General features: G+C 42.1%; 1 protein-coding gene across 2 annotated transcripts in view; it reads right to left on the bottom strand.

Moving 5' to 3' along the window:
* Positions 1 to 25,873, bottom strand: part of Fife (regulating synaptic membrane exocytosis protein fife) — a 63,599-nt gene that overhangs the window by 5,982 nt on the left and 31,744 nt on the right. For both annotated transcript variants that reach the window (XM_089594332.1, XM_089594333.1), the window contains exons 11-18: positions 16,415 to 16,539; positions 14,791 to 14,903; positions 14,367 to 14,440; positions 13,506 to 13,564; positions 4,675 to 4,853; positions 4,195 to 4,410; positions 3,771 to 4,117; positions 3,495 to 3,683 (exon numbers count right to left, since the gene is read on the bottom strand). In XM_089594332.1, the coding sequence (XP_089450458.1) occupies positions 3,495 to 3,683; positions 3,771 to 4,117; positions 4,195 to 4,410; positions 4,675 to 4,853; positions 13,506 to 13,564; positions 14,367 to 14,440; positions 14,791 to 14,903; positions 16,415 to 16,539 (1,302 nt within the window). The remainder of the gene's footprint in view (positions 1 to 3,494; positions 3,684 to 3,770; positions 4,118 to 4,194; positions 4,411 to 4,674; positions 4,854 to 13,505; positions 13,565 to 14,366; positions 14,441 to 14,790; positions 14,904 to 16,414; positions 16,540 to 25,873) is intronic.

The following is a 25,873-nucleotide window of genomic DNA, read 5'->3' as shown; positions in this document are numbered from 1 at the left end:
CAATCTATCGGGGTGGTGTGGCGTGCGGTGAAGGAAAGGAGGCCGATTTAGCGGTCCTCGGAGACGTAGGCTCGCACTGCCACACAGTAACTGTTGGGACTACGCATTCTGCCGACGTTTGGTTTTTTTTTTGTTTTTTTTTTGTTTTTTTTTTTTATATTCATTTTTGTTCGTTGTCGCTCGTTTTATGCATCAACACCATCAATGTTATTTTCAACTCGTCGGGTGAGTGGTCATATATATATGTATATATTATCGAGTTATTGTTACATCGGATCGGCATCCGACACGAATTGGTCCATTAGCGGAAGGTCGATTATTTTCCGTTCTCGTGCACACAGGTCGATTGATGGTCGAGGCACCGATGGTGGTGATTAACAGTAGCAGTAGTAGGACGTAATAATAATAATAATAATAATAGCAGTAGTAGATGATGATGATGATGGTGTCGGTGGTGGTGGTGGTGGTTAACAGTAGCAAATGCCGCAGAGATCGGGGCAGGATTGGTCGGTGTATCGCATTGCGTTTCAACCGAAGGCGCGCCCAACACCCACCAGTGGATTGGCATCACGTAATTCGTGTGCGTCGATTTATTTGATGAAGATTGGTTTTTTTTTTTTTTTTTATTTCACCAATATCGGGCGCAATCGTTGGCGCGCAACGAGACGTGGGAGCACAGGAAATCAAACCAGTAAAAAATCAGATGAGCATGTTTATATAATAAAATGTCTGTGAGTACGGAAATGACGGATATACTCGTACGTATAATGCTTGTGCTTTGCCAAAGACAAAGAGCTGAGGTTTTGTGAGCAAAACACAAGATCAATCAATAGAGAGCAAGGGACAGTAGACAGTTGTAACGTTGTAACAAGCATTTCAATAAAAAAAAGTATTGCACGGATTAAAAGTCAATCCCAGTTATTTCATCAAATTTTGCATTGCTCGAGAATAAATTGAAATTGACTGGAATTGCACTTTACACCATGAATATCGATTAAAACGATACGTATAACCAGTATTGTTTTTTTTTTTATTGTCACTTGAAGGGGTAACTCGGATCCTCATGCAAAGAATCAAAGTCACAACTTGAAAGTTGTGTATTGATGGATAATATGGATCAAGGGTATGAGAGATTATTTGCTGGGAACATAACGTCTTTGAAGGCTCGTTTCAAGAGCTTTAGTTGTGATTTTTAAGCGTAAAATGCAAAATTGTAAATTATATCAGCCAACAGCTGAAAATAAAAGGATCCAACGTGGAATTAAGGTAATGAAACACAAAAAATGACGAATTGGGTTTTTTTTTTTTTTTTTTTTTTTTCAATAATAACTGGTAACAGCAACAGCTTTGAGGAATAGTAACAGAAAGCTTCGGTCTTAACTCCATTAAATAACGATTGATAAGCCACACTCATTGAACGACAGTGTGCCAGAAATATTTTATTTATTAACATGTCAATATTTATCAACAAGTATTGCAAATATGTACAAGCAAGCCATTGTATAAAGGTCCAATAATGGACTGGAAAATAAAAGCAAGCAGAGCGCCAATCTGTATTTATGTTTTATGTTTAGTGTGTGTGTGTGTGTGTGTGTCTATTGTATTTCATTTATCGATTTGTAAATTAAAATTAAAAAAAAAAATTATATTCATCTTTACTGAAAAAGCAAATTTAAAAAAATGCCCAATTTAAATTCTCCGTCTTGATATTTCTGCTGTATTTTAATTGAGGATTTGAAACAATACATTTAATAAAATTTTACTTTAATGATCAAAACACGTTTAATACAATTATATTAAAAAAAGAAAAAGTTTACTTTATTAAAAGTTTAATAAAAGTGTGCGAAAATGCTTGTGTAAAAGTTTCGATGTGTTTTGTAGGCTCACCTGGAGCGTAACAACATGAAGATCAAACGACAACGGCCGTCCACTTTTGGTTCAATATTGAAAAGTGCAAACAATTAATAGCTGCATGTTATTAACTGGAAAATTGCAAAGCTGCAAACCACGTGGGTAATTGAATTGGATGGACATAGTTTTTTTTTTTTTTTTTTTTTTTTTAACACACACGGAACGTGCTTCGTGTAAAAGGGTTTTAGAGGAAACGATGTATGGTACATTGATCGCAACGACACAGTGAATCGGATGAAGTGAATATATATATAAGAAATGTCATAGAGATGAAAGAGCTGACGATGTCATATTAGAAATAGAAAAATTTAAAAACGTAGTAAATCGAAAGGGTACGTTGCTTGTCTTTTAAATTCATTTTTAATCAACTTTTTAAAGTTTTTTTTTTTTTTTTTTTTGATAATTACAACATTTTAATGGTTTATTGGAAAAAAATATTTTTCATACATAGAAGAAAATAACCTTTTCTGAAATTTAATTTACTACTTTTAAAGTATATACGTACACATTGATGTATTGTATGGATGATGAGTGATTTGCACGAAAAACAGAAGAGCTAGAGAAACGTTTCGTCAAAGTAATGTTTAAAATAACGTAGTCTTACCAATCATGCGTAAATTTGTTGCTGCCCCAGGCAGTATAGCTCGAGCTTCTGAGGGTCTTTTTGTTCGCTCGATCGAATTGCGAATGTATTGTTTTTTTTTTCGTTTCGGATCAAAGATAGAAAGAGAAAATGTAAAAAAAGTAGAATTAAAATCATGAAGTATAGATAAAAAAAAGAGGAAGAAAATCGTAAAGGATGCAAAAAAGTGAGAGAAATTTGAAAAAAAAAAAAAATTATGAAAGACACAGTAAGTAAGTAAGACACGCAAACACTGAGAATTGTACATGTAACGTGACACATGTAAGATTGTAAGAAAAAAAAAAAAAAAAACGTATATAAATGTAATTTAGCCAAGTGAATGATTAATCAATGATTATTATTGAATATTTAAGTATTCACTTTGCCAACGAGCGAAGTATCGCAAAACTCGACGGAAAAAACGTGACACTGAAAACAATAAAAAAAAAAAAAAAAAAAAAAAAAAAAAAAAAAAAAAAAAAACCAAAGACAGATGAGACAGAAAGAGATGTATAACACTTAAATGTAAGCGAGATGCGTATTATATGCCATATATACAAATGCGAGATGCCGAATGCACACACACACACGCGCGCACAAAAATTTATATAAAAAAAAAAAAGTCACACCTATATCGCCGTATACGCGTTACGCGCAAAAGTGCACTGTTGACCCGAGAAGTAATCGTATACATATTATACACACAAAAAAAAATAGAATATATATTTACGTAAAGACGATTGGGGCGGTTTATATATAGATGCCATAGGAAAAGGGCTCGGACACACACACTTGGATAAATAATGATTTTTCAGATACATCAGGCACAACACAGTATACACAAACACAAGTCCATAAGCACACACCGACGTATCCACACGCACGGAAACTGCAGGGTATACAGGGGAAGTGCATATATTTAGATATAGGGGTATATGTGCGGGGTCGGGGCGATACTCACGGTTGGGCCGTCTCTTCTCGCCGGACAGGCTCATGGTACGCGAGAGCTCGGCCTTGGTACCCTGGGCCTTGAGTATGCGCAACGTCTCGAGGATCTCCTTCTCGTCCCTCATTGGCCGGGCGAACGAGCTGCGCCGCCTCTCCCTGTGGTAATTGACACCCGAGACGTCCGCGTCGCCCATGCTACCACCTACATTTGTATACGGAAAAATCATCCAAATCGCGAGAGATCGGTACCGAAGAAAAGAAAAAAAAAAAAAAGGAGCAGGTGTCTCACGTTTGCTGTCGTTGGCGCTGCCGACCCCCCCGACCTGGCTCTGGAAGCTGCTGCGCCTGCTACCGGGTAGGGATCGGCTGTAGTCCTTGCTGAGCTCGTAAGGCTCGATCTCGAGCTGCTCGGATTGGCTGGAGCCGCGTCGCGAGCCGGGCAGCCACGCGTGATCGGGATGCAAAAAGTACGGCTCGGGGCTGCCGCTGTCGCTCTGGGTGTCGTCGCTGTAGCTACGCTCGCGCAAATCTGTGCGCCGCAGGAGACGCTGGGCGAGCTCGATCGACAGGGAGCCCCGGGGAGAACAATGCGGCGACTTTCCCGAGCGCAGCCCCCGGCGATCCTCCAACCGGTACCTACATGTACAATACCGGTTTTCACCAGTACAATACACATATACTATATGTACATGTGTGTACTAAACAATACTCACCAAACGGCGCGGTCGGCCTCGAAGGCGCTCTCGAGGTCGATGGAGCACCCGCCGATGAAGACGCACTCCCGGTCCGGGCAGTAGTCCCAGATGGTGACGTCGATCAGCCGGTCGATCAGTTGCTCGCCCCCCACGTTCGTAAAGTTGAGGGTCGCGTTCCAGATGGGGTTGTGCGTGGCCTCGGCCACGTCCGTCTTCAGCGATATCGAGTCCCCGCTGCAAACAAACAAACATACGCCCGGCACGTCTCGGTATTCAATTAATAGAGGCTGGGGAGGGGGTTTGAAGAAAAGGTCCCCGTGGAGCTGGCAATTAGAGCTCGATTCTCCGAGCAAACGTTCGATCCCCGGAGGAAAGTGGGGTTTCTTTGTTTCTTCGGCTCGGGGGAAATCACGAATTATGGTGCAAGTGTACGTATATACACAGGTATACTGGTTATACCCGGATGGGAGAGGGAGAAAAAAAAGGGGGGATACTCACTTGGGGGAGACGAGATCGAGTTTGGCGAAAGCTTCGGGGGCCGTGCCGTAGCCAGTGTCCTCGCGCGAGCACAGGTCGTCCGCCGCAAACACCGAGACTATCAGCTCCTTGCGGTCACCCTCGTACAACACCTGTATCTGCACGCGGCCCGTCACTTGCCGCTCCTTGGCCAGTTGCTCCTGGAAATCGCGGACTCGGTTAGACTTTGCGGCTAACCCCTTTTGGGGCTTCAATATTTGTCGATACAAGAACGAACCCTCATCTATATGAAATTTTTTTTTTTTTTTTTTTTTTTTTTTTTTTTTTTTTTTTTTTTTTTTGCTTCGGAGCATGCGCTTGAGTTCAAAGGGGGTCTATAATCGATTGATCATGCAGAAATCGATCGAAACTTGGGTTCGTTCTTCCATCGACTTTCGGCAAATAGAGGTAAATATATATGTGTATATATGTATATATTGTGCAAAAGCCTAGGGTGCAAAGTCAAATATAGATATGTGTATGCTATTGCAGAGACAAACTTGTGTGTACGTGTGTATGTAGGCAAGGCAATCAGTGCAGCAGCTCAGGCATCCAATTTGGCTTGGGATAAGTTGACTCGAGCAACAACGAAAACCTGGTGGCACTGGATGATTTTTTTTTTGTTCAATTTCCAGTGACTGTAAGATGGTTCAATCGCACCAAACGGTCGTTTGCTCGAGCAACGTGTCGTATTGAAATAATATTTGTGATTCATGACAAAGAAAAGAGCCAAAGGAAAATAAGAAACAGAAAGACAGTCGTTAGATGCTGGGATGGGTTGGGGGGAGAATTTGGAGAGTTCAAAGTTGGTTATTATCGAGTTGGCCACGCGCGCCCTCAAAATCCATCTTCCATATCCGCACGCATCCTCCGCTTCGTTTCGTCGTGCTCTTGGATTTTTCGCCTTTCCTCTTCCATCTTCTCCGCCACTCGCTCTCGATTCAATCTCACGTGCACAATGGGGTGTACGCACGCACGAGCGGGGACTTTTCCTCACGCTCGAATCGCCGAACCCTCTCTGTCGCCGAAAGCTTTTGAGCTCCACGTGTCGTACAAACGAACATATACTGTTACCAGCTCGACGCGCGATTTGCCTCCGGCTTGAATCCACGAAGTACGACATTTGGGTTCTATTGCTTTTTTCGTGTTTCACCACAACAAAGCCGATTTTATTACTTTTAGTTCAATCGGCAATGACAAAGTAACGACATCCATCAACGCGATCCATCGGTTGATACTCGATGAAAGAAAGAAAGAAAAAATCACTCGTCACTTCCGTCGGCTTTTACGTTTTCGGTAGGTTATACAAGTACTTTGGCGATCGAAGTCTTCAAGGGCGAACCAAAACCCTCCACTCGGCCATTGTTACGTCGACACTCGTGTGGCTTTGAACTCCTTTTTTTTCCGTTTCCACCTGTTCGCCGTTGCGATTTCCCGCAACTCTCGGCTCTTTCCTTTTATTTTCCTCTTAATTAAAGAGCTCCTTTTCAATCCACCGCGCGCGCGTCCTTGAACCGAGTGGTTTTTGCCAGCGACGGGAGGCTTCTCTTCTCGTTAAGTAAATTGAAATTACTCGCACACGGCAATACTCCGAAGGTCTTTCGCCAAACGTCCGTGGCATAGGGACATTTTTTGCCATTCCGTGAAAAACGAAATAGCTCCAACTGCCGTCGTGTAATTATGCTTCGTTCAACAATTTCCCTTTGTAAATGGATAAAAACAAAAAAAAATGGAATGATCTATAAGTATAAAGTAAAGTACACGTGTTGCGTAGACGAAGAGGAGAAACATCGCCGGTGAAGCGAGAAAATGGCCACTCAAGCCGAGCGTAAAAGGGCGCTTGACCGAAGTAAACGAGAGAAGGAAGAAAGGAAGGAAGCAAAAAAAAAAAAAACACGAGCCGGAGTAATTAGCCCCCGGGACCGGAAAAGTTTTGATGGATGTGTGCCACAGCTGTAACGCGATGATGTATCGGCGAATCGGGAAGCTAATGGCACGTGCGCCCAAGTGACTCCAAGTTTCGCGAATACCTTGGTACTTATAGAAAGAAAAACAAAAACTTGAAAAACAATTTTACGTGCATCTCACGATTCGTGAAATTATATCATATAGTGATGGCAAATATGGTAAAAAATGGCCATTTTCACCGATTCGACCATCATTACCAAGGTCGTTTATGAACAAAGGGGTACAGCGGGTCAAGGTTTCCTTTTCACCGGGCACTCGCGAATTTCTTTTTTACTATCTCTTCAGGGGCCATTCGAATGGTTGGCGGTTGATCCCAAAGAGATTCGAGGGTAAGCAAAGTGTCAGGGTCAATGGCGGAGATAGGCTCCAGTGCTTCCTCGCGAAAGTCCAAACTGGCGCACTTCCCGTTATCGTCAACAGGAAGTCGGGGAAATTCAGGGGCCACGACATCCGGAGGAGTCGCGATACAAGATCAAGGATTGGACCAAGACAATTTTCCCAAGTTAGGGATGAAGTTAAATTAAATCGCGATTAGTTGTTTTCAAAACAAAATCTCTTATGATCATTTGTGACTCATTGAAACACAAATAAATGTTAACCCGAGTACGAGCGAAAAATCGATTGTTCGAAATGGCAGCGACAACGCGGAAGCAGCGCGTGATAAAATTCAAAATTCATCGATCGACACCTCCTCGGTACTTGATCTCTACTGGAGTTTTTTTTTTCCCCATTTCACTTTGAATGTTCCGCACTAAAAATAAACGACGCTCCAATCGAATACGTGGTCTGTTAGCTCCACTACGCCGGAAGAGTCCGTGAATTAGACGCAGCTTCTCGTGCTCTAAATTCTTATCTCCCTCTCGATCTTTTTTAATTGCGCCCATTAATCCCACGCCCTCTTCTTCGGTCTCGGCGACTGTCCAACGGGATGGATCTCAATTCCAGATAGTACTCACTTAAATTACGGTCACGTGAGTTCCATACGATCAAACGCGGAAGCAAGGGGATTTAATTTTTTTTTGACAATTTTCAATCACAATCTTTCTAGTGCAATTTTAGGAGTGAGTTCGGCCTTCGAGAATTTAGTGACGCTTTGAAACGCAGGAAACTGTAAAGTTGCTGTACTTCAGCGCACACACCCACACACGTATAGTACACGTTGGAGGGGTCCCCGCGGGTCCGTTATTAACCAGATTACACATTAAGAGGTAGAGAGGTTGGGCGGTTGAAAAAAAAAGGAGTACATTGGATCCTCCTTCTTCTCTTCCTCCGAGGGCGCAACATTCTTTTTTCGCACATGCTCGCGCAAAAAGCAATTATATATGTATACACATTGCAGGATGCTTTGCTCTACACATAAACACAACGATGCATTTGCACGTACACCAGAGCATTGTGCCATGGATGCATTTCATTATTATTTTCTAACATTCCCTTCGTGCCTTGAGTTACAATCATAGCAATAAATATATGGAGTATCTAATAAAGTTGAAACATCTGTGGACGCGTTGACCATACCTTGTGATGATTGACCGATGTTTGGTTTACATCACCATTTGCTTTAACAGTTACCTACATCGTTTTTGCCAACTGCAGACTAATTTTTTTTTTTTTTTTCTCAATCTAGCTGTGTGTGTTTATGTGCATGGGTGTCGAAATAAAAACAAAAATTTAAAAAAAAACTATATTAAATATGCATACTTTGTCCTCATTCATGGTTAACAAGCCAGGCATAGTTTATTTTATTTCGCGATGACTAAAGGGACTCGTTGACGCACGTCAGACATTTTGATAAAATAACCTTCAGTTGGCTTAGGTTTTCAGTAAATTTTTTCTCAAAGTAATCATTTGCAAAATTACAAAAAAAAACCGCAGCAGGTGAGATTTTTCAAAATGCAAAAAATACTCAATAAAATGTTAATTTCTCATTATTCTTTGCTTCTTCTGAGGATATAAATGCATGAAAAAGCTGAAGGTCCATATTGCCATTTGCACTTCGTAGGTAGAAAATAAAAGTAAGAGAGAAAGAAAAAAAAGAAAGCCATCGTGCTTTGACTGGTGTGAACATTCCACTATTTCACTATAATCGTCACGCGTTTCTACAGAGATAATAATCAAAAGGAGAAAACTAGTACAGAGTAACAAAAATATATAATTATACGTTAGAAGCAAAGTCCAAAAAAAAAGTGATGTGTGTATAAAAAGTACATACTCGTGCCAATCAGGAGGTGAAATAGTGTAAATGTCAAGGCAAGAAATTTTTTCTTTTGTTTTTTTGTTTTTCACATGACAACTTACATTTGTATAATCTTTTTCATCAATCGCCGGCTCATTTTGGGGCTCACTCGCTCTTTTCTATTCAGGACATACAGAGACACTTTTGCAGAGAAACGCCATAAAGGAGCGACAAGAATACGAGAATATATATCGAAAGAACAAAATAAATAAACTAAATAAAAGAAAAAAAAACGAATACACTGTTCCATTCACGAAAAATTTATAATAAACAGAATACAAAATTTTTCACTCTCCAGAGAGAGAGATAATAGTACAAAACTTAATAATAAAAAAAAAAAAATATTATCTTACAGAGCTTCCAATCCAAATTGGTAAAAAAACATCGACATCTTTGTAAAAAAACACTTTTAACGATGAACAACGAAAAGAACAGAACAACAAAACATCATCATGGTACGTATAAATGTATCTCTGTCAATATTTTTTGCTGCTGCACCACAAACAAAGAGAAGGTAAAAGTTGACGGTGGAGGAGGGTTGAGGAATGTGATGAGTAAAGAAACGAAGAGCGACAGAAGAGGAGGACAAAAAGAAGTATCAGAAAAAGAAGAGAAACACTAATCGTGTGCTGCTTACTTTTCCAACTTCGTTCTTAGGGCAAATCGATACAATTTTAGGAAATTTCCAATAACAACCCTTACTTCAAAGTTTAAATGAATGAAAAAAAAAAAAAAAAGATATTTTTTTATTAAAAGTCCTAAACTTACGAAATTTCAGTCGTTCATATCTCACGTTGGGACACAGGTTATTATACGCGAGAAAAAGCTGTGAAAAATATTGCTCCCGAGACACAGCAGACACGTGAATTTTTCTCTTCTTCTCTTTTATTACACATATTGCAAAAAAAGACTTTGCCATACTCTTTCGTTTATTCCCAGTTACAATTATTTAAACTTATATATATATTTTTTTATTATTTCATCATTATCAACATCATTATTATATTATATGGTATTAGTATTAATAATAATCATTTGTCACACTAGGGTAGTTGTACGTTTGTGTATGTGTTATCATGTTCATTTTATCTTATACATTTTATTTCTTTTTACTTTTGTCTTTAATAGAACTAACAATGACTAGTGGGATATGTCTATTCGGAATGAAAAAAAAAAAAGGTCAAAGACACGTTACAACTTGTTATCACACAATCTCACTTTACGGCCATTTTAGTGATGTATAAACATTTTCACTAATTAATTCATCAACTGTTGACTCGATAGATACATAAACTATATATTCTCGATTACATACGCACACAAAATACAACAGTACGATAAAATAAATATACTTTGAAGTCTGATAACCATTTCATTTATTTTTTAGTGCTGTCGATGAAAAAAATTCATCACCGTTACTAATTATCGATACGTATACTTTCTCTCTCTTTATTTAATTATTGTACCAGCACATAAGATACGTATAACTATTGTTTTTTTTTTTATACTTTTTTTAAGTCAAAATAATTGTTATTTATTCAGTATGTACACGACGAACTGATTTTGAATAATTTTCATCGATTTCACCTTAAAAAATATCCTAAATGACTACATTCATAAACACACATGATGTATCGGTAAGAATCATAGGAAAATCTAAAATTCGTCTCATCTGACACTTATAAAGATTTGGTTACGATTTTCGGTTTTTTTTTCATAGAAACGTGAATTTAAATTAATGACTGCTTAAGCTCGTACGTGCATTGTCCAGCAATATATAATCATGCGATAGAAACTTTTAGAAAATTTAAAAAACCGATCGATATGAGATGCTGATATGCTTAGGTATTTGTATTGGGTAAATTGTAATTTTTCTCTTACATCTATCGGATACATTTAAATTCCTCGTTGAATTTTTCATCCATGATTATTTGCCAATTATTAATACTTTTGAAAAAATTATAGGAAAATCAAGGCTGAAAATCTTTGACAGAAGGTTTTTGAATGTCTTTTGCTCGCGTAAAAGTGTAAGCTTCAAAAGAAGCCTTGGCAACATCAGCACTAATCTCGATTAAGTATAACCTTTTGATTTAGAAATTTGCATTAGCAAAAAGAGAGAGGCTGATAAGCTCGTCGTTGATGATTAAGTCTAACGCCAGCGGAGAAGAAAAATCCTTTCACGCGCGGCAGCTCACTACAAAATTGATTGTACGAAAGCTCTTTTTGTGAGTTGAAGAAAACTTTTTTTTCTTTTTTTCATTTTTTTTTTTTTTTTTTTTTTTTTTCAACATTTATCACTTAGCGTGACGCAGTAGAAAGTACATTTATTTACCGATTTTTCATCGTACCATAGAATTGTCTTAAGCACGGGTTTTCTCACTCTCGACTTACTGATCTAACAATCAATTGAATTACACTGAAATTCCCGGTCGCGAAGTATTTAATATATTTCGTTAAAATTTTTCTATTACATTTTGGACAAAAAAAAAAAAACTTATGGAGATAATAACGTTCAGCTAAAAAGGATTTCGTAACTTTGAGCACATAATGGTCCACTTTGCATGATTTCATGTAGTTTCCAGTAAGGCGTAGTATTACACCTACTTTTTTTTTTTTTTTTTAGTAATGCATGAGTTATTTGGTAAAAGAAAAACAAGTATGTGCGTGCATTAGGGAGTATAAAAAGAGCAGGATCGTGTCGTTTGGTGATAATAAACACAAACTTAAATTTTATCATAAAAGTACATGAAAAAATTGCTGCCGGTGGTGGTGCCTCGTAGACAAAATTAGGGTGTTGGTTGTTGCATCGCTAGCTACGTGAGAATAAAACGTGGGCTTACAAGAGTGGGTGTACATAGTATATATTTATACGATAAATTGCCGAAAATAGCGTGGAAAAAGTACGTGTTTTTAAGAATAAAAATTTACTCCAACAATTAATTTTAAAAGTATAAGTAAAAAAAGTGTGGATCCGCGACATATTTGCGTCCCTTGACGTGCTGCGTTTTCAATTTTTTTTTTTTTTTGTTGGCTCGTGTCTCACGTCAACACACTCGGAAGATGAAAAAGGCAAAGTAAGAGAAGTGGGGGGAGGGGGATAAAGTGGGCGTGGAAACAATAAAACACACGCGAGACGGGTCATACGACACGAGAAGCATCTTTGCTCGGCTATATACGCGTGTACACCGAGGGGATAAACGTCGATTCTTCTCCACACTCGGAGTGTATACCTTGGCGTGATAACACCGCTCGGTACACATCGTACTCGTCCCGCTGTACGTCCAACGGCTTATGCTATCTTACTTTTTTTTCTTTATCTCGAATAATATCTCTTTTTTTCTCTCTGTACACTCGGTATATCTTTATATTGAATTAATACATACACGTATATCGTAGTAGTCTTTTACGAGCAGGAAGATGAGTGACTGTTGCTTTTCACGACTTTTGAAAAAAAGATACACAATGTATAGGTATACATCGCTGTATTTACACTGTATCGTAAATCTATGCCTATACGGTTCAGTCATTCCGTTGTCCGCAACAATACCGTGACGACCCTTTTCTTTCTTTACTATTTTTTTTTTTTTTGTTTTTTTTTTATTAATTTTATAGCTGGAAGAACCTCAAATAATCATACCCAAGGAGTCTTCAAATGCATGCACGCGCTTCTCTTGGTAGATGCGTTTTCGCGACGCGATGATCGATAGATTGTCGTATCGTAATAGAAAAAACTCGAGTATATACACCTGTCAGTAGTACTTGTGGGATTATTGTATATTCGAGCGAGAAAGGACACCGTTTTTTTTCTTTTTTTTCTTTTATCGGCGTTTGTTGCGACAATTTTAGTGCCGAGGGTGCTTTATTGATTAATATTATTATTTTCCAGTGAAAAGAAGAATCTATTGGAAAATTCAACGATTTTAACAAAAAATAGTACCTCGTGAATTTTTGGTGTTCTCTATTTTTAAAAATTTTTAATAATCATCTTTACAAAATTTTATAGTTTCATTTGTGCCGTTTATTAATTTTTTTTTTGTCAATTTTTTAGTGACTCACAAAAATCATCCAAAACTCGACAGCCAACAGATTCTCCTTTCAATTGTTCGACACACACACAATTACACATTTACAATCATGCATAAAAACAAGTGTACGAGAGAATGCGCATTAAAAAAAAAAAAAAAAAAAAAAAAAAAAAAAACGTTAAGCGCACGCTTTGATAGTCATAGTCAGGAGCTTTGTATCACTTGGTTTGTTTTTTCCTAATATAAATTCGGAAATTTCTTTACGAAAGTACAGGTATTCATTATCAACAGTATACGTTATACATTAGATTTTTGTTCGCAAGTATATCGAGTCTTTGTAACAAATGTGTACACACACGACGATATTTCTGTAGATGATATTTCAAACACTAGAGGATAGGAAAGGGGAGGTGGTGGTGAAAAAAAAAAAAAAAAAAAAAAAAAAGATATCGAGAAAAGACAGAAGAAGAAGAAGCAGCGAGTAGATTCGAGTGAAGACGAAAGAAGAAACAAGAGGAGAGAGACATTAGTAGAAGAGCAGAATATAGGTCACGTGTAGGCTCAATTTTAGCAACTCGTTATACCGGCGTCTTTGGTAGTTTCCTGCGCGTCGGCGACGATGGGGCTTTGCTTGATTCCGTTTCTGCAAAAACACAAAGATAGAAACGACAAATCAGACGAAACTCGCTCACTCTGACATCGCACGCACATTGTGCATAGGCTATTGTACGAGAAATTCGTGTCATCAAACTCTAAAAATTTACGCAAATGCCGAAGCAACAAAGTCACTTATGAATATACAACGGAGCTTACGTGACAAAAACTGTTAATTGTATTAAAAGTTACATTTACATGTATACTTGTACATGTATGTATACTTACGTGTTGGAGTTTATAGTCATAAATTATTATTATAAACTGCGCTGTTGCCGTACATCAAGTTAACCACTGTTTGAACAAATTAGACGACACGAGAACGTCGCGTATATACATATTCATTAGAGTATGTGGAGTCATGTGTATATATATATATGCATACTGCAATTGTAAATTTGCTCTAGAGCTAATAACGTGTACATTTACGCGCGAATGAAAAGTAACTTTGAAAAAACACTCGTAATTTTCAATTTTGAAAACTTGATTATAATTAAAACAGGTTCACGTAAAATGATGTCTTTAAACCAACGCCATCGCAATTCAAACGAGAAGAAACGAGGGAAAAAAAAAGTTTTTTTTTTTTTATTTAAAGTGGTACCCCATTAACGAGTAGGACGCACAACGTGGGCGAAAGCCCTAATCCCAGCCGGCGGGCAATTAGCGTTTCGCGACTATATATATATGTATGCACGTACGCGCTAGGAAAATTATATGCCCCGTGGCGTTGGAATTAAATTTCCGCCCCCCCCCCCTCCCGCGAAAATCACGGACAATGCAAATTTACTCACCGAGTTGGCCGAGTCCGAGGCTGGTGGGCGCCTTCTCCGGCGCTGCCGGCGGCTCGTCGAGGGCGTCCCCGCTCCTACGGGCCGAAAAGTTCGTGTTACCCGGGGCTCGTTAATTTGGATTAAAAGCTCGAGGGAGCCACGCTCTCTTGTTTATCGCGTCTGTTGTGCATGTACACCACGCGCGGGGAAAGATTTTTTTTTGTCTGTCTACTCGTGCAGGCAAAAATCTAACCACACAGGATTATTCATATTTGTATATAATAGATTATCGGTATAAAATTTGGTTGTGAGCGTTATATTATATCAGTTATATAACATAGAATTTTATAGTATATATAATAACAGTGAGATTTGTAAAAAGAAAACAATATTAATGTTTTGTGTGGATGGTGAAATGATTCGGTGGTGCGATAAGCCAACTTACGTGTCTGACGTGTGCTCGACGATGAGCTCAACGATATCGCCGCTCCGGTCGATAATGTGCGCCACCTCCTCGAAACTGCGGTCTACCAGCGGGACGCCGCCCCACTCCAGCACCTGATTAACGCAAAACAGTCAAGAGGATGTGTTATAGGATCTATTTTTTTTTTTTTTTTCCCCCACCGCGTGTATTGTCGATTAATGCGTGTATTGGAATATCATAGCTGGATTTCAATTGTAAATTCAGCTTCGTTATACTACCACCCTCTCGTAAGTGCACCCACTATTAACAATTTTTAATTTCATACTCGGGTGTATTCAATTGACGCTGCGGTAGCGTAACAAGAGTATCTACTATACATAGGATTCTCGGTGACGTCTGACCAAACTCGAATGTTTCTACTTGCGCTCGGTTTTCTCGTCAATGTTGGAATTGCTCGTGAACAAACTTTCTGGGTATCGTTTTAGCTAAGATATCCTTTAGAACGATATTTTCAAAAAAGAAATTCTACGAAAGCTCATTCAAATGTACAGAGTCACAGCCGTGTACGGCTGCCACATATCTTACCCCACTGTCTCGAGATTTATATAAATGATTTTCTCTCCCCCAATAGACATCAGAGAGCAAAGAAGGAAGAAATGATGAAGTACTCACGTTTCACGCGACAAATGTATACGAGTCCTTAAATTGCTGCGATATTGAGTAGATATATTAGCTTGACTCTCGTTTGATTTAAGGTGAGTGTTGGGGGAACGCGCTTTTACACTGTATGTAATTAGGGCAGTGTATGTATAAAAAGAGACCATTATTTTAGTACTCGTAATTGTAAATATCTTAGAGAATAATTATAAATTGAAAGGGAAATTAAAAAAATATAACTAGTCGATAATTGTTTTTCAACCCGACTCCCATGCGAGCTTTCGTTTGAGAAGAATAAGCGAATAGAAAAAAAAAAAAATGACAACCCCCATCACGTGTAAACAATGAGCGAATGGGTAACGGGCGGTGTTTTAGTGCAGAAACCAGGTCCAGTACGACCCGAGCGTCTTATTCGTACCTCCGCCGTAGGGAGTCTAGAGCACCGGGCGGTCGTTTGCTCTGGCAATTAATTCCAATGAAGCTCCGACGCACGCCTTTCTCCCGTTACAGCGTCTACTCTACCCAAATCGTAAAATTCTTTTTTGCGCTTTTTTTTTTCTTGACTGCTCCATACGTATAACTAGTTTCCAAGAATATTTTTATGCAGCGTTCGACTTTTGACGTCACGCGTTTTGGATGGCAGGTAATTCATCAACGCCGGTGAAGGGAACAATAAAAGTTTAAGGTAACGTAGCCGACGCGAGTTTACGGACATTTGACAGTTTCAACTTTCCGTTCCCTTCGAGTATTTCAAATCCAAAGCCTATGATTTCCTAAAAAATGAGCACTCCCTTGGATGTATCCTTTTTTTTTATTTTATCCAAAAGTTACTGCGTCGTAAAATGTAATGACCGTGTCGTAAAGGGCCAAAAGGAGTATGTGGGTATACTTGCTTTCGCAAAGGAAAAATAGTTGACGGGTCTTGTCACCAATAACCATCAATTGTGTATACGGAGCACGTGCGCGTGCAGCAAACGCACGTCGTTACCTTATCGCCCTGCTGCAAGCCGCTATTTTCAGCCGGACCTCCCGGCACCGTCCACACGATGTACGCGTACTGGTGCTTGTCGGCGGCGATCTTGCCGCCCACCACCCTCATGCCGAAACTGCGCGCTGCAACAAACAAAGGAAAAAATACTGTACTTACCTTCCACGAGGACCAAAGCGAGAGAAAATCCATTTTCGTCTCGCGCGCGACTTTTTTCGCCCGGGAAACGAACGAGCCGTGAAACAGCGCGCCCCTGAACTTCCCTTCCTCCCGTATCGTGTGGGGGCCTCGACACGCGTGTCACAAACTTTCTATCTTTCTCATCCCGAGAGCTTTTTCATTTTGCTTGTTATTTCTATTGCCGGGGACGGAGCTCTCCGGAATTTTTTCGAAAAAAATGCTCAAGGTTCCTCCACCGGTGGAGCTCACGAGTGTCCTTAAAATACATTTCATTTCTTTTTTCCTTCCCTTTTGGAGGTGAAAAATAGTTACTCCAGCGCGTGAAACCGAACAACAGCTCGAATAAGATGTTGTATTATTTCCTCTCAACGATGCAAGTTTCTTTTTTCTTTACTAAAAAATACAAGAGAGAATCTCCACCTTCACGCTCCAAGACACGGGCTCGGGTCAACCTTACGCCACACGTGGCCCGCACCGTTCCCGCTTACACGGATGATGGTAACAATAGCGAGCATGGCCAGGACACACCAGCACCGCAAACCAGGAGAGTACAAGGTACATACCGCCTCGGCGTGTAAACACATCTGGGCGCGACCTCGACGGGGAGGAAGCCAAGGTCGCTCCGATCGGATATCCCTCGGTTCTTCCTCCCTCTTCTCCCCCACTCTCCTGTTATTAAGGCTAACCGCAGGCGCGTCCCACCCGCCCGGTGTGCTGGTAATTCCTGAACGGGTGCGCTCATGCGTGTGTGACTATATAGATGAAAGAATCCGATCCCCAAGCGGCTGGGCCAAGTCCGGGATGTATATACACGTATGCTGCACACGTCGAAGGACGCGCGAGTCACTCTTATTCGTGTAGCGCGTCCCCACGCGATTAATTGGTCGAGCCATTTGCGAAGATACGGGAGGAAGAAAAGCTCGACGAGGAGGACAAAGGGTGTTGTAAACAGAGAGAGAGAGGAGGGAACCGAGTTAAGATTTTAAAGCCTATATAGGGATTAACAAGCACGAGCCAAGGACGGGTCGATCATTCAATTAGCCCTCGCCGTGTCCTCTTTTCTTTCTCCTTACCGTGGAGCGTGTAATCTCTCTTTTTTTTCTTCTTCTTCTTCTTCTTCGTACCGGCTAACTCGGATCAATTTTCTTTGCCGAAGCAAAGATGGAAACTTTGGGTATTTTTCTTCCAGAAGTGGCCAAACGAGGGAAGATGGCCCACAAAAAGGGCGACTATAGGGACGAAATTGAATATGCAGTGAGGGGGGGAAGGAAAATAAAGTCGCGGGGCTCGGAAATACTCGGTCGCGGGGATGAATAATCTCGTTTCGCTCGGGAGGGCACGAGGAGTCAAAATTACGGGGCGGTCCGTTTTAACGACGCTGTAAAAACTTTCACCGAGCCCGGGGGGGCTTATTCCACGTCCCTGGACGGCTCCGGAGTATCCCGGGTACCGAGTCATCGCTGCGGCTCTTTTTCCCGTTTAATACCAAAGTAAGCCGAAACGACTCCTTGTCCAGCCACTCCCGATGCTATTACGAACTTTGATTGCTCGGCCATCGCATCGCGCTTCAGTGTTGGAATAACCGAAAAAAAAGTCCCACCGATAGGCGAGGCTGCACGCGCCAAGGGGTGGAAATCCAATGAAATCGAAAGCTCCGGGGAAGAAGGGATCGAGCAGGCGATGAAAAAAAAAAAAAAAAAATCGTTCCCGAAACCAGCTTGCATGCTTTGGCGTGGATACTAACGCGTGTGCGAAGGGTAAACGAGATTCACAGCCAAGGATTTTCACTCAGCGTTCACGAGTCACTCCGATCACCATTTCCCGATAACCATGGGCCGGACTGTTACCAATGACCGTTAATGATCACGGTTTTGGCTGACCATACGGGCATCGTACTACTGAAACGCAACAAATTTTTCCAAATATGCAGATATCAATGAACTTGCAAATATAGCTTTAACAGGCGCGTGGTATTGAAAACCACGTGTGAATTGCGCGTGACTTTTTATTCGATGTCACCGCACATCCCAGAAGCGTTTAATGGTCATTCACTCGCTCGGAACGCGACCCCAATGTCTTCCCCCCCCCCGCGCACACTCGCCAACTAAGTGAGTCTAAGCGATCCCTCCTACTTCTACACGTATTATATACACACACAGCTCGAGAAGTGGTGCGCGCTGACCTAACGGTCGATACACATTGAATTAACGCTGTCCCCATGAACACACACACACACGCGCGCGCGCGCACCAGGGTAGTATAACAGAGTGGTAGTAGGGTGGGTACCGGTATTAATAGCTGCAGAGCTTCGAGAAGTGGTGTAGGAGAGAACACCCGATCGGCAAACGAAATTAGGGTGACCTTCGCATCGCCCAAAGAACCCAAAAGCTCGCTCTGTTCGCGGTATGGTGGCTCTTTTGTTAATTAAATGAGGAGACGACCAGTCCACCGTCGGAATCGATTTAAGCTTGGCGGGTGCGCGCATTCAGTGGCACACACACACGATGCGAGCCAGTTATCTGAGCAAACGAAGACGACGATGGTTCAATTGGATCAAACTCTTTTTGCGAAGCGAATAAAAAAAAACAATACCAGTAGTGCTTGATGCCGTTTCTCTTTTCTTCTCAACAGGACTCGAACGGCCCAACATTCGACGCATCGGAGTGATTCACGGTGGGGGGTAGAGCAGAACAGAGATGCCGATTACACGTCGTTATCGCGCAATTAGGGCGGCCTCTCCCCGCGGGGGAGCTACGTAATTCACGCGAAATGAGGACCAGCTCGTCGAGTACCTGCCGTCTGCGTCACGCGATTGCAATTACATACATATATATACATACGGTGCACGGGCGCAAGCTCTCGATTTAACGCCGCTAGCTCTCGCGGTGTGCGCCGAGTTTGGATTCGTGTATATTTTATGCCTCGAATCGTATAGTTGAAATTGGGTGTACAGTTGATGTTTGATCATTTTCTGTTATTATATCTGCTCGAGGCTGCGCTGAAATAACGTGTGGCGTTTCATCGGCGAGCCCCGCTCGGAACTCGGGCAGTTCTTTCTCGAAAGCCAACAAGTAGTAAGGCCCAGTGTACAGTCAGACCGAGCTTTGAAAGCGGAGGGGAGTGAAAAGAGAAGCAAAAACCAAGTTTCCTGCTCCTTTTTCTTTTTGCTACGTGTTTGTGTACCCGAAACACTGGTGCCGTGAACTATCGACTGGCGAGGCTTCCTCAACCCGGTTGTTGCAACCGGAGGCTCGTATGCAGAGGCTGCGGTGAAACATACGCGCAGCGCGGCTCGTAAAATCCTTCAAAGTTGCTTCCACCCGATGGACTTTGCTTGGTTTTTACGGCGCGTTTACTATCTGCTCCGCGGCATAAAGTACTTTATGGGGTTGTATAGGGAAAAAGAAGCTCCTGCCACAGGTACATCGAACAACCGGATGGCGCATCATCATCAAATTTAGAAGATCCCCACACGCCCGGTTCGAGGCCACTGCTGCTGAATTTTAAAATCCCGTCGGTGGGTTGACTCCCCCGCGGGCCAGGATGTGTATTATCGGCAGTGCCGCTGAAAGACTTTTTCCCGAAGGAGATCGACGCTGCTCGGGGAGCGTATACCGATAGATGCCGTTTCCATCCATATTTCATGCAGAGTACAATTCGTGTCGATGAATTTTTGAATTTTCATCGCTCACCCTCACTTCCTGCTTCTGCCGTGGTCGCCATGGGGAAAAAAATGGAGAGTTTCTCCCGTCAAGTCGATTTAATTTTCACGCAAACTGCTGTAAGTTTTTTTTTTTTTTTTGTTTTTTTCCAGAACTCGTTTTCTTCCCTCAGCTCGTTGTCCATCTTTTGTCACTAGTTCTCTCGATGGGTATACTTACGCAACATTACAGATTCCCTCCCTACTGGAATGGCCGACTGTTATCAATCGAGGAAGAACAAACTCGATAAATTGATGGGCCAAATAACTCGTGGTTAAATTTTACAAGTAAAATTGAGCGGCCCTGGAACTTTCGGGGCATGTGAATTCCGGTGCGCTATAGACGATGATGAGTTTTAGCGCGAGAGGGGGAGAAGAAACGCGCTGTACGACGTCACTACGGTAGGTGCTCCGTCTCGTTAACAGTCACGAGCTTAATTAGTGTACTTCGTTAAAGTTTCGATTAACTTAGCTATTTTAGGAGAGAGGCGCTGCTCCGCTGCCGTATATATACTCTTTTGGCTCTATTTCGTTGAGAAAAGGAGATTCTCACTCGTAGCCTTTAGTAAAAATTCGCTCAACCAAATTGGAGCTTATTTATTCGAGGCTGATTTATGAAGGAACTAAACATCTCTCTACCAACTTTTTACCGATAAAACTACGAATTTTCAGGTGAAAAGATAAGATGTTCCTTCACCATATCACGAATAAAACGCTCCCGATATTAATTTTTGTCTGACCACTACTTAGCAAATGGAAAAAATGTACTTGAAAAGTCCACGCGCTCCGAGCGAAAGTCCTCGGCTGAATAAAACTTTGATACCAGAAGTGAGTCGGCACCTTTCGTCTCCGCATCATTTTTCATCGACTATCATTGGATGCCGAGTTCGACGTCCGACACGCTCGAATCCCAAGCGAGAGGCACGTGTATCGGTGCCGATGGATAAAACCACAAGAAATCGACGGATCGTTGTTTCCGTTGCAGTTTTATTTGAAAACAAAAAAAGTCCCTCTCAAGCTCGAATAAACACAGTTCGGCCCTTACATAAACAACCCAGTCCACGAGCTCTCCGGATCCAAAGGGAATTCGGTCTCGTAATCCATCGCGCGATTCCCACGAGGGAAAAGGAAAACGAATGGAAGTTTATATGTATACATATATGTGTATCTCTGCTGGCTGAAACTTTGAAATTTCGAGACCACTCATCGGTCGAGGGAATTGTGGAGGGAAGAGGGGGTAGCCTCGGTTATGCGGTGCTGCAAATGAAGATGGCCCTCTCGGATTCATCGGTAAATGCACCGCGGATCGGTATACGCGTATCGATCGATCGCGCGCCCGTTGGACCCGGGAAATTTCCGCCTCTGCCTCTCGGCAGCCCTTCAGCGAATAAATAGCCCGATAAACAAGCGGAGCGGACGCGCCGGCTCAGTGCGAGTGACGTTTAATTATTCGCCTACGCGCCCGACTGTCGTCCCTTTGCGCCTTTTTATACGTTTACCTGCAGGTCTTTTAATCTAAATATTCAGTCAAAATTACACGATGAGTTTTGCTGGTTTTACGGCGATGCTAGTGAAAATGACGGGAATCCATGGTGTAATTTGCATCTAGTACCTCACTAAAACATCACTTATTCTAAAAGTAACGTGTAATCTAACTATGCTTGTAACTCCACATATTTTATTTTGATGATGAAAATATAATAGCTATAATTTTTGGTTTTTTTTTTTTTCTTCTCGCGTCTCTTGATCTAAAAAGGTAATAATGTGTGAATCCGCACATTAGGTAGGTGTGAATCCGCACAGTACACTGAAAAACAAAAAGAAAAACTACTGTAGCCAGACGTTGTGGGGTAAACAATCCAGCCCTGGAGCTAATTAAAAGTTATAAATCTCGGGGCCAATCTCGTGCGGGCCGATCCGAGGTTGTAAGTAGTAAGTGTCGGGATGCGGTCAGACGTGCCGTAGACGAGATAAAACAGGACTCTGGGGGAGAATCAAATTCATGCGGACGCTAGTACATTCGTGCTGCTATCTCCGGGCCGAAGTTATCTTACATCGGCTTTACTTACGACCTAATTTTTGTAATGAAAAATGCACCCAAGTTGAGGCAGTTGGGGAAAAAAAGAGTGAATCGTTAGGTTAAAACACCTGGAAAAATGGATGTAAAAAGAGGAAAAACAAAAAAGGGCCGAACAACAAAGCTTCTCCCGAGCCCAAGTGCCACGCCTGAAATATGCAAGAGCACTTTCCTAATCGCGTGATAAATTCCACGCTCGCTCACCCTGCAAATCCAAAGAGTCGAGGAAAAAAAAAAAAAAAAAAAAAACCCCTCCCCCACCCAGAAAGGAGGCTCTCGACAAAATGGAAAAGAAAAGCTTCGCCAGATTAATCGAGAGCATGAGGAGGGGGTGAGGGGAGCGTTCCACTTCGAGGAAAACAATCCCGCGTCTGCAGGCAAAGCGCCACCCTCCGTTTCCTCGAAACTAGCATCGGCTGCCCGAGAGAGCAAGATAGACGAGAGCTTTGAGACGTACAAACGGAGATGCTTGACTTTACACGCTTGGCTGGCTCGTGCAGACGCGTGTGTGTATCTGAGCAACCGATTCCCCCCACCCCCTCTCCTTCGAGCACACAAGAGGTGGAACGACTCGGTGTTAATTAGCAGCCGAGCAAGACTTTCTTCATTGTCTGCATCTTCTAACGGAGGAGCCAGCCCCACCCTCTCTCTTCCCTGGTTGCACAGTTCTCCTGTACTCCTCTTTTGCACTCGAGGAGCTTTTTCGGGCCAAAAGCTATTTTCGTTGATACGAGCTCTTGAGGAATTCCGTCGGTGCGTTCGCGCGTCACGTACAAGTACACACAAATTACGAAATGGGTGGAAAAGTCGCGAGCGCGCTATGGGTGGGTACAAGTGTATACAGTTGGTTCATCCGAGTTTAATCATTACCAACTAACACAGACACACCCCACATTTGTAGGTATCACGATGAAATTGGGGTGGTGTGTCCGCTTAATTGTACTTTCAGCCCCGCGTGTCGAAGCATCAAGTATTCATACGCTTGAGCTGGTTGATCCCCCGAACGATTAGCCTATCGTTTTTACACCCACGAAATTTATAAAGTGGATGTACCCGAGACACGAAGGTATACCTTCCAACTCCCCCCCAATTTCAACGAAATTGATTCATCGGGTAAATTCACGTGGATGGGTATACACCCCGTCCACGCTACTGCGACCTTCCGTTTGCTCGCTGTGGCAAATAACAACAACTCGGCAAAGTCAAATTGAAGCCATACCCCCCGTAAAGGGATCGCTCGAACTTCAAACAACGTTACGCCGAGCCATTGCGCGCGTGCTTCCTTATTATTATTATTATTATATTTCGAGGCTAAAGTTGCGCAAACGCGAGGTGGACGTTTTGCATTTAGTCGTCGTATAGTACATAAAAAAAGGGGAGTAGGAGAAAAGTGTTATATTTTTTTCCCCATCTGGTTGTGATTGTCAGCCGTGGAGTTGGCGCATATGTAACCGTGTGTGGATAGTGTATCGATCGGGCCTGCAGCTACGGACCGGTGGCTTATCTAATCTAACCCCGAGAAGGTCGGCTTTGCACATTACACGTGTGCACAGGCAAACATTACCTCGAGGGCCCTGAACCACCCCACGCTTGGGCTGTTAATTAGAATTGAATGACGCCTCGGGCCTAACGGCTGCTGTATGCGGGCAAACTTTGTCTCGATGATACATCGGGTATTCCCGGGAATGGCAGCTAAACGAAAAAAAGTATCTGTGATATGGTTAATGCTCCAAATTTTCGTGCAAAAGAATCTGTGGAGTAACGAAACGAGCGGGAAGTACGAAAAAAAGGTGGACACCGGTAGAACAGCAGATTATACGTGGCGTGAAGAACGCGGAAGAAGAAAAAAAGATGAGCGAGAGGAGAACGTGCCGTGGATGGGGAAAAAGATCCTTCGGAGAAGGCGTGAAAATCGAATCGTGCGTTCGTAAGTATTTTTACGTGACGGAGGGGAAAAAAAATGCCGGACGAGCGTGTGTTGGCCGAACACATGTTTCCTGGGGGGAGGGAATAAAATAACGAAAAGTGAAACCGTGTACGTGATCTGTGCATAAATACAACACGTTAGGTGCGAGGAAAAAAAAAATTCAGAGGGTCCTTCAAATGTTTTCCTCCTCAGAACAAAACTACCACTTGGTTGCAAAATTAAACTTGTACCCACAGGGATATGTTGGTACCATCGAAACTCGAAGCGAATTTACGAGCCGGATTACCCGTGACGAACTTACTTTGATATAATCGCTCGGTTGGCGTTCTACCCAGGCTAGACAAGAGAAAACTCTATAATCCTCGTTAGTTCCGCTGTAAACAGTTGAAAAACAAAAAAAAAAAAAAAAAGCTCAACTCGGTTGATCGATTACCCGTGCTCTCCTCGACAAACCTGATAATCGCGCGACTATTATATAAAACTTAATCGTGATTTAATCCCCAGAGGGGGGGGGGGCGTAATGAGCTTGTAGTTGGGGACGGTGGCCTTGTAGTGCCATCGAGCGTCAAACTAAACGAGTTTATTGAAATAACTCTACCTCGCTTGGGCAACGAACGCCGATCGTGGCTGCAAAATCCATGCAACGTTACCAAGCCAACATCACGTAATGGATCCGCCAAATCAGGCCTGTCCATCTGGGGCTTATGGCCAGTTTACATCATTCGCATCGTGTGCCAATTTAATCACTTGTGCGCGCTTATCGCTCTGCCGAGTTTTAGACCATCGAGTAGTTAATTAAAGGGCCCCCTGGTATCAAGCTCGTTGCACGCGCGTTGCCCACCACTGATAACGGGATACACATAGGTCAGTACCAAGCAATACATCTTTTTTCTTTTTTTAATAATAATTAATCTCACTCTCATTGGGTGTGGGCTGTAACTACCGGGTAATTATTTCCCAATTGGATACACCTCGTCGGTAAAACTTGCCCTCCCCTACTTTGGCTGCTCCCTTTTTTCCTTCGCGCGAAACGAGATCATTTTTCAGGAGCGCGTACGGGATGAAGGGAGAAAACAACACGTGACGTTGTATTGTGATAAATGGCCGAATCCATCCACGTTGGCTTCCCCTCCAACGGTGGCTGGAACGAGATACCTTCATCCTACATCAAACGTTTGCTTGATTACATCTTCTCGCAGCGCTTGCGACCTGTCCTCGCTCTGTTTCTTTCCTGTTTTTTTTTTTTTTCTTCCAAATTTACTCGTCCATCACATGCTATCGCACGAATTTTGTTCCAAAGTTGCCTGTCCTCGTATAAAAAACGCAACCGAACGAGCGCGCGATCCTGCGATTCCTCGGTCCCGGGGATTAATTTCACCGGGAGATTGTTTCCTTCCTCGTATTTCACAGCGCGGCAAGTAAACGGAGAAAAAAGTGGGAGGAGGAGAGGCGTAGAAAACTGGCGAATAAAAGTTTACACCTCCACGCGACGGAGAGAGAGAAAGGAAGCACAAGCGCGTCTAGGGGTTTCCTTTTTTTTTCCTCCTTACGTTTAACGGGTCGAGATCCTGGCCG

The sequence above is a fragment of the Copidosoma floridanum genome, unplaced genomic scaffold (genome assembly GCF_036245765.1).
Source record: "Copidosoma floridanum isolate Cflo_tuat_1 unplaced genomic scaffold, Cflo_Japanese_pri ptg000021l, whole genome shotgun sequence".
NCBI classification, from domain to species: Eukaryota; Metazoa; Arthropoda; class Insecta; order Hymenoptera; family Encyrtidae; genus Copidosoma; species Copidosoma floridanum.
The sequence above is the reverse complement of the archived record's forward strand: the minus strand, read 5'-3'. Positions and strand labels throughout refer to the sequence as shown.